This window comes from Ictidomys tridecemlineatus, chromosome 8, assembly GCF_052094955.1.
Source record: "Ictidomys tridecemlineatus isolate mIctTri1 chromosome 8, mIctTri1.hap1, whole genome shotgun sequence".
NCBI classification, from domain to species: domain Eukaryota; kingdom Metazoa; phylum Chordata; class Mammalia; order Rodentia; family Sciuridae; genus Ictidomys; species Ictidomys tridecemlineatus.
Genome location: NC_135484.1, coordinates 28,894,850 through 28,908,121, shown reverse-complemented (window position 1 = coordinate 28,908,121; position 13,272 = coordinate 28,894,850). Strand labels below are relative to the sequence as shown.

General features: G+C 35.3%; 1 protein-coding gene across 4 annotated transcripts in view; it reads left to right on the top strand.

The window, feature by feature from the left end:
- Myb (MYB proto-oncogene, transcription factor) overlaps positions 1–13,272 on the top strand; it is a 33,060-nt gene that overhangs the window by 9,062 nt on the left and 10,726 nt on the right. For 2 of the 4 annotated variants that reach the window (XM_040283361.2, XM_078019086.1), the window contains exons 6-15: positions 1,318–1,552; positions 2,783–2,863; positions 3,307–3,411; positions 4,892–5,146; positions 6,107–6,442; positions 7,904–8,046; positions 9,066–9,180; positions 9,272–9,397; positions 10,074–10,187; positions 11,211–11,318. In XM_040283361.2, coding sequence (XP_040139295.1) covers positions 1,318–1,552; positions 2,783–2,863; positions 3,307–3,411; positions 4,892–5,146; positions 6,107–6,442; positions 7,904–8,046; positions 9,066–9,180; positions 9,272–9,397; positions 10,074–10,187; positions 11,211–11,318 — 1,618 coding nt within the window. The remainder of the gene's footprint in view (positions 1–1,317; positions 1,553–2,782; positions 2,864–3,306; positions 3,412–4,891; positions 5,147–6,106; positions 6,443–7,903; positions 8,047–9,065; positions 9,181–9,271; positions 9,398–10,073; positions 10,188–11,210; positions 11,319–13,272) is intronic. The other 2 variants (XM_040283362.2, XM_040283363.2) reach the window with 2 other exon arrangements.

Below are 13,272 nucleotides of genomic sequence, written 5' to 3'. Positions count from 1 at the left end.
AGGTAGACAGTCTATCTTTGGTCTGAGTTCACTCAGCCAGTTTAGTGACTGGCTACCATTTTGGTAGTTGCTCAGCTATTATTTTCCAAATACCTGGCTTCACTTCATTATGCCACATGATTAACTTTTTTTTTTTTACTTTGAATAAAGAAATAATGTATTTCTAGAGTTATTATACTTTTTCCAGGTTTTAAAATAATGTCTATATAATGCTTTTTTTTCAGTGAACAAGACAAGAAAATGATCTTATTATGAGGAATGACTATGGAACCTCATTTTTGTCCCATGTTCCTCCCTTAAGTAATATATAACTGAATTTTCTTACTTTGGAAAATCCTTTTTACTATGGATTTTAAGGTAGAAAATATTAAAGATATTTTTATTTTTGAGCTTCTTAATATAAAAATGGAGAAAGGGTAATTTCAAAAATGAATTATGCTGTGGTTTCTTGTGATACTCCAAAGCATTCCCTCCCTCAGGGTTTAGTAAAAGCTTAGAAAATTCAAGAGATTTGTCAAAGGTGGCCTTTTCTCCCCTATGGAGGATATACTATTTCCTCTTCTAAAAATTAAAGGGGTAATCCAACTTCCTCTTACTTTATCACACATTCCCTCACCCCCATGGATATAGGGAAAGGTAGTCTTAAAATGGTTTTTTGGGTTTGGGTTTTTTTTTTTTCTTTTTTTTCTTTTTTTGAATTGAGAAACTTCCTGAGAGTTTGAAAATATCCAGGAGTTATCATTTTTCCCTTTTTTCCTTTCCTTTCACCTCTGTCGGATGCTTTTCAAAAGGTAGGAAGGGTTTTTGACTCAAAATTTCTCACTAGTAATATAAGAGCTAAAGAGTAGACACTGAGACAGCGTCTTTGTCATTCCCAAACACTGCCAAGTCCCTAATTTTTGTGGTGGGTAGGCCCTGCTAAGCCATTCTTGAAGGAGTCATTGTTTTAGGACAGCTAGAACTTTTAGGTTGTATTAGAGTCTTGTACCACAAATGGTCAGGATCAACACTGAAAGGTTATCGTGTTGAAAATACTCCTTTACCTCAGTCACAAAATGATGAAAAGATACCAGAGTTTATGGAAAGCTCCATACATTCTAGATTAAATAAATAAGAGAAATCTATGAATTTTTAAATTTGGCTACAGGGAAAGCAAGATCTTAGCAGGTGGAAAAGAGCGAAACAATTAAAAAGAGAAAACAACTGTTGGTGGAACCAAAGTAAAGATTTCTGTTAGAAACAGTTTTCTGTCAATTAACTCTAATCTGAATTGAAATTTTTGTTTGTAAAATTTTTATATGCTATATTTCTGTGCAGAACTGATAATGCTATCAAGAACCACTGGAATTCTACAATGCGTAGGAAGGTGGAACAGGAAGGTTATCTGCAGGAGTCTTCTAAAGCCAGCCAGCCAACAGTGGCCACAGGCTTCCAGAAAAACAATCACTTGATGAGTTTTGCTCATGCCCCACCTTCATCTCAACTCCCTCCAACTGGCCAGCCCTCAGTCAGCAATGACTATTCCTATTACCAAATTTCCGAAGCACAAAACGTAAGCCATTCCTGAGAATTTACTTTAGTGAAAGACATGGTTATTTTAGCTACCGATAATAATAATACTTGTGGTTATATTGTTTTCAAAGAGCTTTCCTAGACATAAACTAAGATCAATCTTCACCTATACCCCTTGAAATAGATCAGGGTAAATATGGGTATCCCTGGGTTATGTGTCTAGAAATGAGATGGTTAAGTGATTCTGTCCAGGATTACGAATCATGGTAGTGCCAGCTAGAATCCAAGTTGTTTGATTCTAACTCACTACTTCAATTCTAATTTAAAATTAGAGTTTGGATGTAAAAGTACTGCTGAAGAAGAATGGGGGAAGGGAAAGATACATTTATAGTCTAATATTTTTCTCTTCCAAAATGAAAAGTGAATGTAATATTACATTTGGAGAGAAAATAGCTTGGCACCAATGGATGGGTTGTTAATTCTGGTAGTGATCTAGCCAAAATGCAGTTATTGATTCAGTAAACGTTTACATTTTTACTCTGATTCAAGAGCAGAGCTTTATGGCATTGATAATCCAATGTTCCCTTTTATCTTTCTTTGGATTGGTGTGATTCCTTCCTCATTTCTAGACATTTATATGTATGGAAAGAAAGAATTTTTAGTGAGTGGAAAAGAAGAAAAATCAAGGAATGTTAATCTTTGAACTAACAATAATAAATGATGAAATTTATCCAAGAATACAGACCTCATATGCAAATATTAGGCAAAACATATGCATGAGTAGTTTTTACTCTTCTTTCTCTGTTCCATGGATTTGACTACAGACTTTCCAGAAAGGTCTCAGGTGAATGGATTATCATAAGAGGTTTTGTGCTTTTTATCAAAACATCATAATTATTCTCAGAAAAATATTTTGTTGCAAGCAGCTAGTACCATCTCCTTTTCCCATGAAAACGTTTCATACATTCACAAATGTATTTTAGGTTATATTTCCATCGTGTTTTTTTCTCTAAGGAATGCTTCCTGTTGGGACTGATGAGCACCTTAAATTTCTTTCATTGTATTACTTTAGCTGTTCAGCCATTTTTAAAAGGCCTGGCTAAACTTCAAATTAAAGGAGGTTTTTTGTTGTTATTTAATTGTTTAGAGAATTTTATCAGTAGAGTACTTTTCCCCCTTCAGTCCCAGAATAAAACCTCAGGAAGTCAAATCCCCTGAAGCATATGTAACCATGAATGACTCGGCCTTTGTTTTCCCTTTTTTGATCTAGGTCTCCAGTCATGTTCCATATCCTGTAGCTTTACATGTAAATATAGTTAATGTTCCTCAGCCAGCTGCTGCAGCCATTCAGGTAAGATTCTCTTATAAAGAAACTCATTATCTGGGCAAGGCAGTGCTTTTAAGAAATGCTTTATTTCTTTTATGTTAGACACTTATTTTCACCTGAGCAGCTGAAGTAAAAAGAAAAGGGAATAGTAGAGAGGAGGGTAAAGTTCAGGCCAACAATCTACCAATCTTGGCTTCTTGGAGGGTTTGTTCTGGAGAGTTTTCTGATGTTCATTGTTACAAGTTGAAACAATTCATTAGGCAGCATCCACTCTATAGCCTCAGATTTCCCATCACTACCTTAAATTTGAAATCTCATTCAGAAAGATTTCTGTAGTGGAAATTATTTGACTTGTCTTGGTTTTACACTGAGGTTCCTTGGGCTGTGTGGTGGTACCTTAAGACTCCAGGCTACAACTACTTTCCAATCAGACCTTTGCTTCCCCTCCCCTTAACTTCTAATTTCAGAGACACTATAACGATGAAGACCCTGAGAAAGAAAAACGAATAAAGGAATTAGAGTTGCTCCTAATGTCAACTGAGAATGAGCTCAAAGGACAGCAGGCATTACCCGTAAGAATGTCACTACATACTTGGGGGGATGGTTTGCAGCTTTACCCCAATACTCTTCTGTATCCTTTTTCTTCTCTTCTAAATATTACCCCAGCCACAATTCTGTATATCAGTTAACTATGTTTAAACAGAAGTAGTTGATAGTAAAAAAAAAAAAAAAAAATACTGTTGGTATCAGAATGTGTATTAACTATGTAATGCACTCCACCATTGTCATGTATGTAAGAAATAAATTTTAAAAAGAAAGAAAAAAAGAATGTGTATTAACTAAATTGGAAGTAGTCTTTTTGTATTACAGTAGAAACAAAATTCATTTGTGCTTTTCATCAAGCCATTTTTTTTTTCTCCAGGACTGACTGTAATCAGTTAAAAGATTAGCAAGGATAAAATAAAAGAAGTGCTACATTTTTTTTTTTACAAAGCTTTGTACTATATGCTATTTGTTTAACTTTTTTCTTTTTCTCTCACTTTCTTAATCTGTCCTTGTTTTATAATTGCAAACATGATTTGATGTACATTCAGTATTACATGTAAAAAGATTTATATATATTTTATATACTTATTATTAAATATATATTTATTATATTTTTATTTTATATACATAATTTTATATGTATAGATGTAAAACACTGATGCATAAATAACAGTGCTCTCTTTTGTTTGCATGCATGAAAGTTGTGTGGATCATTACTGAATTGTGATATCTTTTTAAATAATTGGGCAGCAAACTGAGAAAGCAGCTTGTACTTTGTAACAAATCTAGTTAGCCAACAAAGTGAATAAAAGAGAAGTGATACCTAGTAGGTATTCTTAGGGGTTAATTTCTTTTTTGTTAAATAATAAAATGATTATGTGCACATGTTAGTTTGACCACTCAACCACTTTTTAACTTTAATGTTTTGCAATTTCTCCTGTTGCGTGGTCATGCTGAAAGGAGACTTCTGTTAATTTGCTCTTCTGCTTTCCTAACCACGCTGATTTGGCAGCCCTTCACTGCCTCGGTGCAGTCTACATCCTTAGAAAGGGATAGAAGCATCAGGAACATGTACACAGAAAAGCAACTCAACCTCTTGAGTTCTCTAGCTTTTTAGTAGGTTAGAATGCAAATAAGACAATTCTTAACTCAAAGCAAGCATTGATGGACCTTTTGGGAATTGTGTTCAAGTTGATTTCCTAAGACAGTCAGTATGAAAACTTTGTACTTTGTAGCATAGTTTGAAGTTTTAACAAAATGATAACAATGAAGGTAACCACATAAGCATAAACTCTAGTACTGTTAAAAAGCAGGGGCTTGCATTGACAAAAAGGAAACATCTTGACAACTGTTTCATAGGCATAAGTTTTGGATGATGCAACTACTTTTATCTTTCCTCCAACAGCATCAGATACCTTGTGCAACATCATTGCTTTAAGTTCCTTCTTCCTTTCTTTTCCCCCACTTTTTCTTTATTTCTACACTCACCCCACCCCCCTTCCTCAGACACAGAACCACACATGCAGCTACCCAGGGTGGCACAGCACCTCCATTGTCGACCACACCAGACCTCATGGAGACAGTGCACCTGTTTCCTGTTTGGGGGAACACCACTCCACTCCATCTCTGCCAGTGGATCCCAGCTCCCTACCTGAAGAAAGTGCCTCGCCAGCAAGGTGCATGATCGTCCACCAGGGTACCATTCTGGATAATGTTAAGAACCTCTTAGAAGTTGCAGAAACACTCCAATTTATAGATTCTGTAAGTAGAATTACTAAGGCAAGTTAATGTTTCTGGAAGGGATTTAGAAAACTCATTTCATAACTCTTTGCCGTTTTCTATAGTAAATGTTATTGGTCTCAATTCATGTATAGGTAAACGTATGAATTTAGACTTAACAAATATATTTTTGCAGAGATCTCATATCATACCCTACCAAGACAAAAGGCAGCTGTTAAACTTTTCCTTCAAAAGGCATATTTAAAAAAAAAATAAAGCTTATAAAGTAGGACTCCAGCTATCCTTCAAAGAGCATATTTAAAATAATAATAATAATAAAAAAGCTAATAACTTATAAAGCAGAACTCCAGCTATGGAATTGGTGTTTGAGTTACTTTTAAAGGATCTTTTATTTTGCTTACTTCTTAGTGCTTCTCTAGAATATTGCTTTGTTTTTGGATAGCATATTAAGAATTATGTTTACTGGGAACTTAAAGCAATCTTCCAGTGTATTTGAAATAATCAGTTCATTGGTAGATGTGGCTTTCTGTATAAAATATCGAACATTAATTATCCGTCCCATTGGTTCATCAAGATAAATCATTCTTAGTGAAACAAAACTGGAGTTCAGCCCCCACTCACTTCATTTCCTGGGTTTCCTAGTTGGTTAAAAAACATTTATTGTGTACTTGCTGGAAAGGGCATGGATATCACCACTGTGTGCCTTTTAGAAAGGTTTTCTCTTTGCTCTATATTGCATGTAAATGATAGGATGTCAGGAGCTCCCCACACCACATCTGTAGGACTAACCTCGAGCAGTTCCCGAACCCCTCTAATGCAGGGTGACAAACAACTGTTACCCTTGCTGCTGGAAAAAGTTCACCGTATGGGCCCCAGGTTTTCTGTGCACTTAGCATGTCTTTCTCAGTGCTGTTTCAGGTGATGATGGCACACAACTTGCACACACTGTCTCAGAGTTCTGTGCCTCCCACATTGTTTCAGGACTCTTCATCATGGTGTGATCTCAGCAGTTTTGAATACTCTGAAGAAGCAGCTTTTCCACCTAGCCAGCATTCCGCAGGCAAAGACCTCCGGCTTCAGCAAAGAGAGGGCAATGGGAATAGCCCTGCAGGAGAGCCTAACCTGAGGGTGAACAACCCTCCCAAGGCTTTACCTCCTGCAAAGCATAGCACAATTCCACTGGTCATCCTTCGAAAAAAGCGGGGCCAGGCCAGCCCCTTAGCCACTGGAGACTCTAGCTCCTTCCTATTTGCTGACGTCAGCAGTGCAAGTCCCAAGCGTTCCCCTGTCAAAAGCCTGCCCTTCTCTCCCTCGCAGGTAGCACACAATTTCTGCACAGCTGTTACTAATTTGCAACAGATACCTGAGCCTTAATAATCTAGAAACTAATCCTTTGGAACAAATGACTACTGCTGCCCTTGCTGATTTCATTCTGGCACTGAATCTAGCTGTGGCTGAGACCTGTTGCCTCTCAGAGTCTAGGCTGGCTGCAGGCTAGCTGATGGTTTTGTCCTGATTCTCTCTTTTACTTTATTTGGAAGGTAGTTTGCATGGGATATGCTCTTATTTCCTTCTACCCTAGAATTTAGCATTTCTGTCTCTTTCTCTAGTCCTGTGTGCTCCCTTTCTTTTAAAATATTAACATGTTTTCTGCCTGTGTTCATTTGTCATTATGTGATTCACTGACCCCAGAAAGGAGGGAACCAAATTAGGAAAACATACCATTTGGGTTGCAACTGGAAATTTAGATTCCAATCTGTCTTTGAGTGGGAAGGTGGAGGGAGAGGATGAGGAACAAACGCTTAAGGAAAATTTAAAATTTTCATCATTGGCTCTTTTGAGATGTGTCATATTTTACTAGTGAAGTTTTTGCCAAATATTCTCATTTCATATAGTGTTTCTGAGGCATAGAAATTATAATCTTTATCAGACACTTGTGTTCCTAAATTATTAAAATAATTGAAATTAATAGATAATCTGGCACTTTAAAATGTTTTTCCAATTTTTTCTGTTGAGTTTGTTTGGAGAACAGCTTTAAGTATAAACAAATGATACCTCCACCAAAAAAATATATGTATACATACATATGTATATACATACATATTTGTATATAAGTATATATATGTACACATATGTGTATATATGTACATATCTGTGTGTGTGTGTGTATATATATATTGGGGTTTTTTGTCTGTATTTTCCAAGCAGTGTTTTGCAGAATGTTAGTTCTGCAACATTTTAATAGGTGATGTTCCAGAAAAAAACTCTAAGTATATAGGTATGTACATCTGAGAAACATGGACTCAAAGTTAAAAACGTTTTCTTTACACAAGTACCCTAAGTTAGTTTGTTGTCATCACTGTTTTTTGTTTTGTTTTTTTAGGGGTTGGGTTTTGAGACAGGGTCTCATAAGTTTCCCAAGCTCCTGTACCCAAGTGGTCCTACCTCAGCCTCCTGACTATTAAAAGAAATACTTTATAACCTTTTTAATGTTAGTAAAAAGCATGTCTCATTTTCTTGAATCGCAAGTGTCTTTTATTGATAATATTTTCTTAGGATTTTGCAAGTTCTTCAGTATTGACCCTAGTATTATTTTGGATGCTCAATTGAAGTAAATTAATACCCTCTTCAACACCATATGATTGTTAATATCTATTATTTTGCATAGTGGGTCAGTAAACCATACTTGCTTATCATCTAGGTGTGATTTTGAAGTTGGGCTGAGTAGAGAATCACTGTTTAATCTAAGTAGTTCTTTTCTCTCTCTCCTGTGTTTAGTTTTTAAACACTTCCAGTAACCATGAAAGCTTAGACTTGGAAACACCTTCTTTAACTTCCACCCCTCTCAATGGTTACAAATTGACTGTTACAACACCGTTTCATAGAGACCAGACTGTGAAAACTCAAAAGGAAAACACCATGTAAGTTCTTGGGTCAAGAAAAAAGTATTTATTTATCTTGGTTATAACTAATTAATGGAATATAACCCCCAACTATCTGATATATTTGTATGTAAGTAATTTTGCTAGTGTATTTATATGTATTAAAAATATTACATATTCCCAGACAGAATATGTCTGTCCTAGGAATGTTAGAACTAACTAGAAGTAGAAGCTGGGATAATAAACAAAATTGTCTTTCATAGTTCACTCCAATTTCTGTATATGCAGAGGCAGTTTTAATAAAATGTTTCCATCTAGTTTGTTTGTTCATTCAGTCCCTACTGAATTTTTCTCTCATTGAAAAAGATTTTCAGCCTTCTTTCTTCTCTGATTATAAGCTTCAAAATAAGATTGATCGTGGTTCTTTACATAGTTTGTATTTTTAATCTTAAATTTTCTCTGACATCTTCAGAAATATCATATGATTAAAAGCCAAGGTGTGATTAAACAATCATTTTTATTTGATGAAGGCTTAACCTATTCAAAGAAATGGAAGAGAAAATCAGTTTGAATTATAAGAAACCTTTGAAGGAAATCCATTCTTATTACTTTCAAATACAAAAAATAAATTTTAAAAGGTTAACATGTTTTCTAGTGTGAATCTCCTTTTAATGAATAGATAAATTGATTTGTCAATGACATCAGATATGGCAAGGTTTATTATAGTTATCATATAGATTGAGGGCATTTTCCCATATCCTCTGAAACATTCAGGAAAGATGAATAATATTTTAGCACTTTTAGTCTTAAGACTATATAATATTTTGAAATATTATATACTATTATTATATAATATTATATATTATATATATAATATTTTGACCATATGTGTACTATTATCTTCTCCCTAGTGAATGTATATGATGTATAAACTTATCCAATTCCATATCAGTGGTAGAGTTTATTGTGTTTATTGGAAAAAAATTAAATTTGATAGATAAAGTGATGAGCATCACATTTCTTTTATATTAAGCCACTGCTTGTTCTCTTTTTTAAAGGTTTAGAACTCCAGCTATCAAAAGGTCAATCCTAGAAAGCTCGCCAAGAACACCCACACCTTTCAAACATGCACTTGCAGCTCAAGAAATTAAATATGGTCCCCTGAAGATGCTAGTAAGTTTTGGAAAAGTCTTTGAGTGTAGTTGACGTATTAGCATAAACAGGAATTTTCCTCTGATGCAAAAATGTCCACTCTTCCCTACAGCCTCAGACACCGTCTCATCTAGTAGAAGATCTACAGGATGTGATCAAACAAGAGTCGGATGAATCTGGCATTGTTGCTGAGTTTCAAGAGAATGGCCCACCTTTACTGAAGAAAATCAAACAGGAGGTAAGTATAAGACTCTATGGAAGGAACAAGCTGTGACTCCTGCTGCCTTTGTTCTTTCGTGCATTTTGATGTGCCTGGCCTCGATGTTGTGAGACAGCACCACTTCTCATGTAAGATTTTCATACAAGATGCATTCAAAAGGTACTGCCAGACTGTAGGCAGCAACCTTTCGTTTGGAAAGCCATGCCACTTCTATCAACTTCATATTGGGATAGAGAAGATGCTAGGATAAGGGAAAGAGAGGGCAGAAGCTTTTTATTATACTTAAAAATATAGATAGATGATAAATATTCCATTTTCTCTCTCCCTTTTTTAAGGGAATAAGAAACAGTTTATTCTGAGCCAAATATGAATGACTGTCACTTGGAACACAAATTCAAGTTACCCTGAATGACATATTCCCTCACTTTCTGAGACCATAGAAAAATAGGAATTCACATTCAAATGGTAGTATTTTAAATTAATATAGTATAGAAGAAAGGAGATGTAACCTGCAAGGATCAAAGTAGCTTTTTGGCAAGAAGCATCTCTTAACAAGTTGGATAATTTGCCTCTTGGATTTATTTTCATGCAGGGTTGAATGTTTGAGAGACTGACCAGAAATTTACTACTGAGAATAAATATTTCATAAAAGTAGTACTGGTAGAAATGACAAGCACTTGCTGTTTGCTTTTAGGTAGAATCTCCAACTGATAAAGCGGGAAACTTCTTCTGCTCAAGCCACTGGGAAGGGGACAGTCTGAATGCTCAACTGTTCACACAGGCATCACCTGTGGCAGAGGCACCACCAGTAAGTACCCATGCACCAGTGCCCAAGTTGCTCCACTAGTGACTCAGAATCCTATGTGTGGTATGTTGGGCCATTGTGGTTTCAATACTCACTCTTTAGTGCATCTGGTTTCAAAACAGCCTCTCATGCATTTAAAAAAAAATGATTATTAATGTTAGAATATAAAGTTGAAATTTTTGTTTATGTATTCAAAACAGATTCTGTCTATATTGTTTAGTGGATAAAGACCACAATAGTCTGTACATATCAGTATATGTGGATTTTCTTCCCAAGGTTTGGTTGCTGAATACATGGGTGCATAGGGCCAACAGGATTGCCTTGCCTTGGTTCCATCATTTTTCTAGTTTACTATTAGTGAATAGTGCTCTTATATCTAATGGAGAATCTAAGCAAACAATAATTACTAATACTTATTCAGTATGTATTAAGTGGTGAGTCCTAATCTAATGACTTTAGATGAGTTAATTCATGTAATCCTTACAGTAACTCTATAAGATTGATAACATTATCACTTCCATTATAGCAACTAGAAAATTTGGTATCTTAGTCATTTATTCAAGTTTATATTCCTCATGGGGCTGGTACTGGATTAGAACTCTAAAAATGTGGCTCTAAATTCTAAAAATCCATAGAAGCGTGGCTTTAATACAGCTATAAAATATTTCTGTCCCAGTATATGAAATAAACAATCCATATCCAAGAGCTTAGAATATCCTTTAGTTTTAAAATCATGGACTTAGGAATTCATTTAGAAGATGGATTTTAAGTGCATACCCCATGCTTAGAATAAGATGGGACCCAAAGCTTTTTGGGTTCTGGTGGTGTTTGCCACAGTGGTGTGAGGGTTAGTACATCATTGAGTTCTCCTTTTAGCTCACAGGGAAGAAACTTTCTGGAAGATGCCTGCATTTCTTCATGCTAATGAGTACCATCTCATAGTAATCTCCTCTCAACAGTGTTAGGATTGTTGGCTTTCATATTATCCAAGCTCATTTAAATTTCAAATATTCTCTTTCTTTGTAGAATATTCTTACAAGCTCTGTTTTAATGACACCAGTATCAGAAGATGAAGACAATGTTCTCAAAGCATTTACAGCACCTAAAAACAGGTCCCTGGTGAGTCCCTTGCAGGTAATTATTATTCCATCACTGGTGTCTTAAAATTCATTCACTGAAAAACTGTTATCTTATATTATTGTTGTTTTTAAAATATTAGACATAGAGGAGTGGTGTCTTAAAGTGACATCTAATGTCTAGAAAATCTCTTCTAATTTTTGGTACTACTCATATGAGACAGGCTGGAAATTTTCATGAGAGCTGGTCCCCCAAGCATGATGAAGGAAAACATTTTTTACTGTGACTAAGATCATGGATCACCCTTGGGTCAGTATCTCCTTCCTCTTGAAAACATTTTTTTTTTTAAATGTCTACATAGTTTACTTTTTGTTTCAAAATTCTTGTCTTCTATGCTCTATCACTAGACAATCAAAGCTCTGAGATTGGTTAGATTTTAAATGAAATGTGAAGTTTTCTAGACAGAAAATAATTGCAATGTATTTGACCATCAGAATAAAAAAAAGCAACTGTCAATGCTTGTGACTAATCCATGATGGACCATCTGCTCTCAGGTTTTAATATCAAAGGAGATTTTCCTTATAACCCTGAAGTAGATGTGTGTTGAGAATATACAACAAATTCCCAAACTAATCCGAAGCCAAATGTAAATAAGAATGCAAATTTGCTCCCACACATTATTTAAAGCAGTTCCCAACATTAACAAGCCAGCTATAGGGTCCTCCCCTCAGTCCTCCTGTGCTACTCAGAGGAAAACCCCCTCACTTTCCTCCAGATGGAGATTCAGAAGGGGAAAGTCATATTTGATGCTGTAGGTTGCAAGCACTGTAACTGGAGTGGCCTGGTCCCTTATAGAACTTTTTTTGTCATAGTGCTGGGCCTTCATATTCCAACTTGTGAGCATCTTAAAACTCCCTTCTTAAGTATTTGTGACACTTTGAATTATTTTTTAAAATATGAAAATACAGCTAGAAAGGTTGTAGGCACATTTGTTTTTAATTCAGTGAGATCACTTTCTTGTGGCCTCTCTCAGATACCATGTACTTTGGTAAAAGATGTCTCAGGGCTGGAGTGTGGGACAGGGAGTGTCAGAACATGTGAACAGTCAGAAGTTCCAAGTTAGTCAGGCTTGGGCAGGCCTTCTGTGGAGAGGACTCAGCATATCACACAGAATTGAGAGGTGAGAAAATAAGCACCATTGGGATGTTAGAGGGGCACTGAAAAGGGATTAGAGGCTTGTCTGGGCAAAGTGGCAGCCATTTCAAAATTTTACCTAGACCTGATCCTGGGTCTACAAGAGAAACCCTTTCTTTGTTTTTCTTTGGTCCTTGGTATCCAGAGCATAAAATTTGACTGATGCTATTAGTATTTTAGTTAGATTAAGAGATGAACTTAATAGTTAAGTTTTATGCATATTTTGTAACCTAGCCTGGGACACAACCTGTATTTGTAGTAGTAGAGAAAAAATGCATTTTAAGCTGATTATGATGGCACATATCTACAATCTCCCAGCTACTCCTGAAACCCAGGCAGGAGGATTGCAAATTCAAGGCCAGCCTCAGCAACTTAGTGAGACTCTGTCTAAAAAAAAAAAAAAAAAAAAAAAACTCGGAATTTCCAATACCACAAAAACAAAATTATAAGAGAAAAATGCATTCTGTGTGTCAAACAGCAAGCATGTAAGTATATCTGGGAACAGTAATCATTACCTAAATTGAAAAACCCTGATTATTTTTCTAACAGAATCCTAATAACTTTTGGCCGATCCAAACACTGTTTAGGCAAAAAACATTCAGAATTGAATATGATGCTGATATAAAATATATGTTATATAAATTATATATTATGAGTAATAATGTCAATATTTATGAAAATAGTTTGATATTTTTTGCCACAGGACTTTTAATGTTATTCAAGTTTTTAAAAACTTTAGTATGGGAATATATTAACATTTAAATTTTATTTAATGAAATATTGGTTATCTTTGAAACTCAAAATTGAGTAGCAGCTC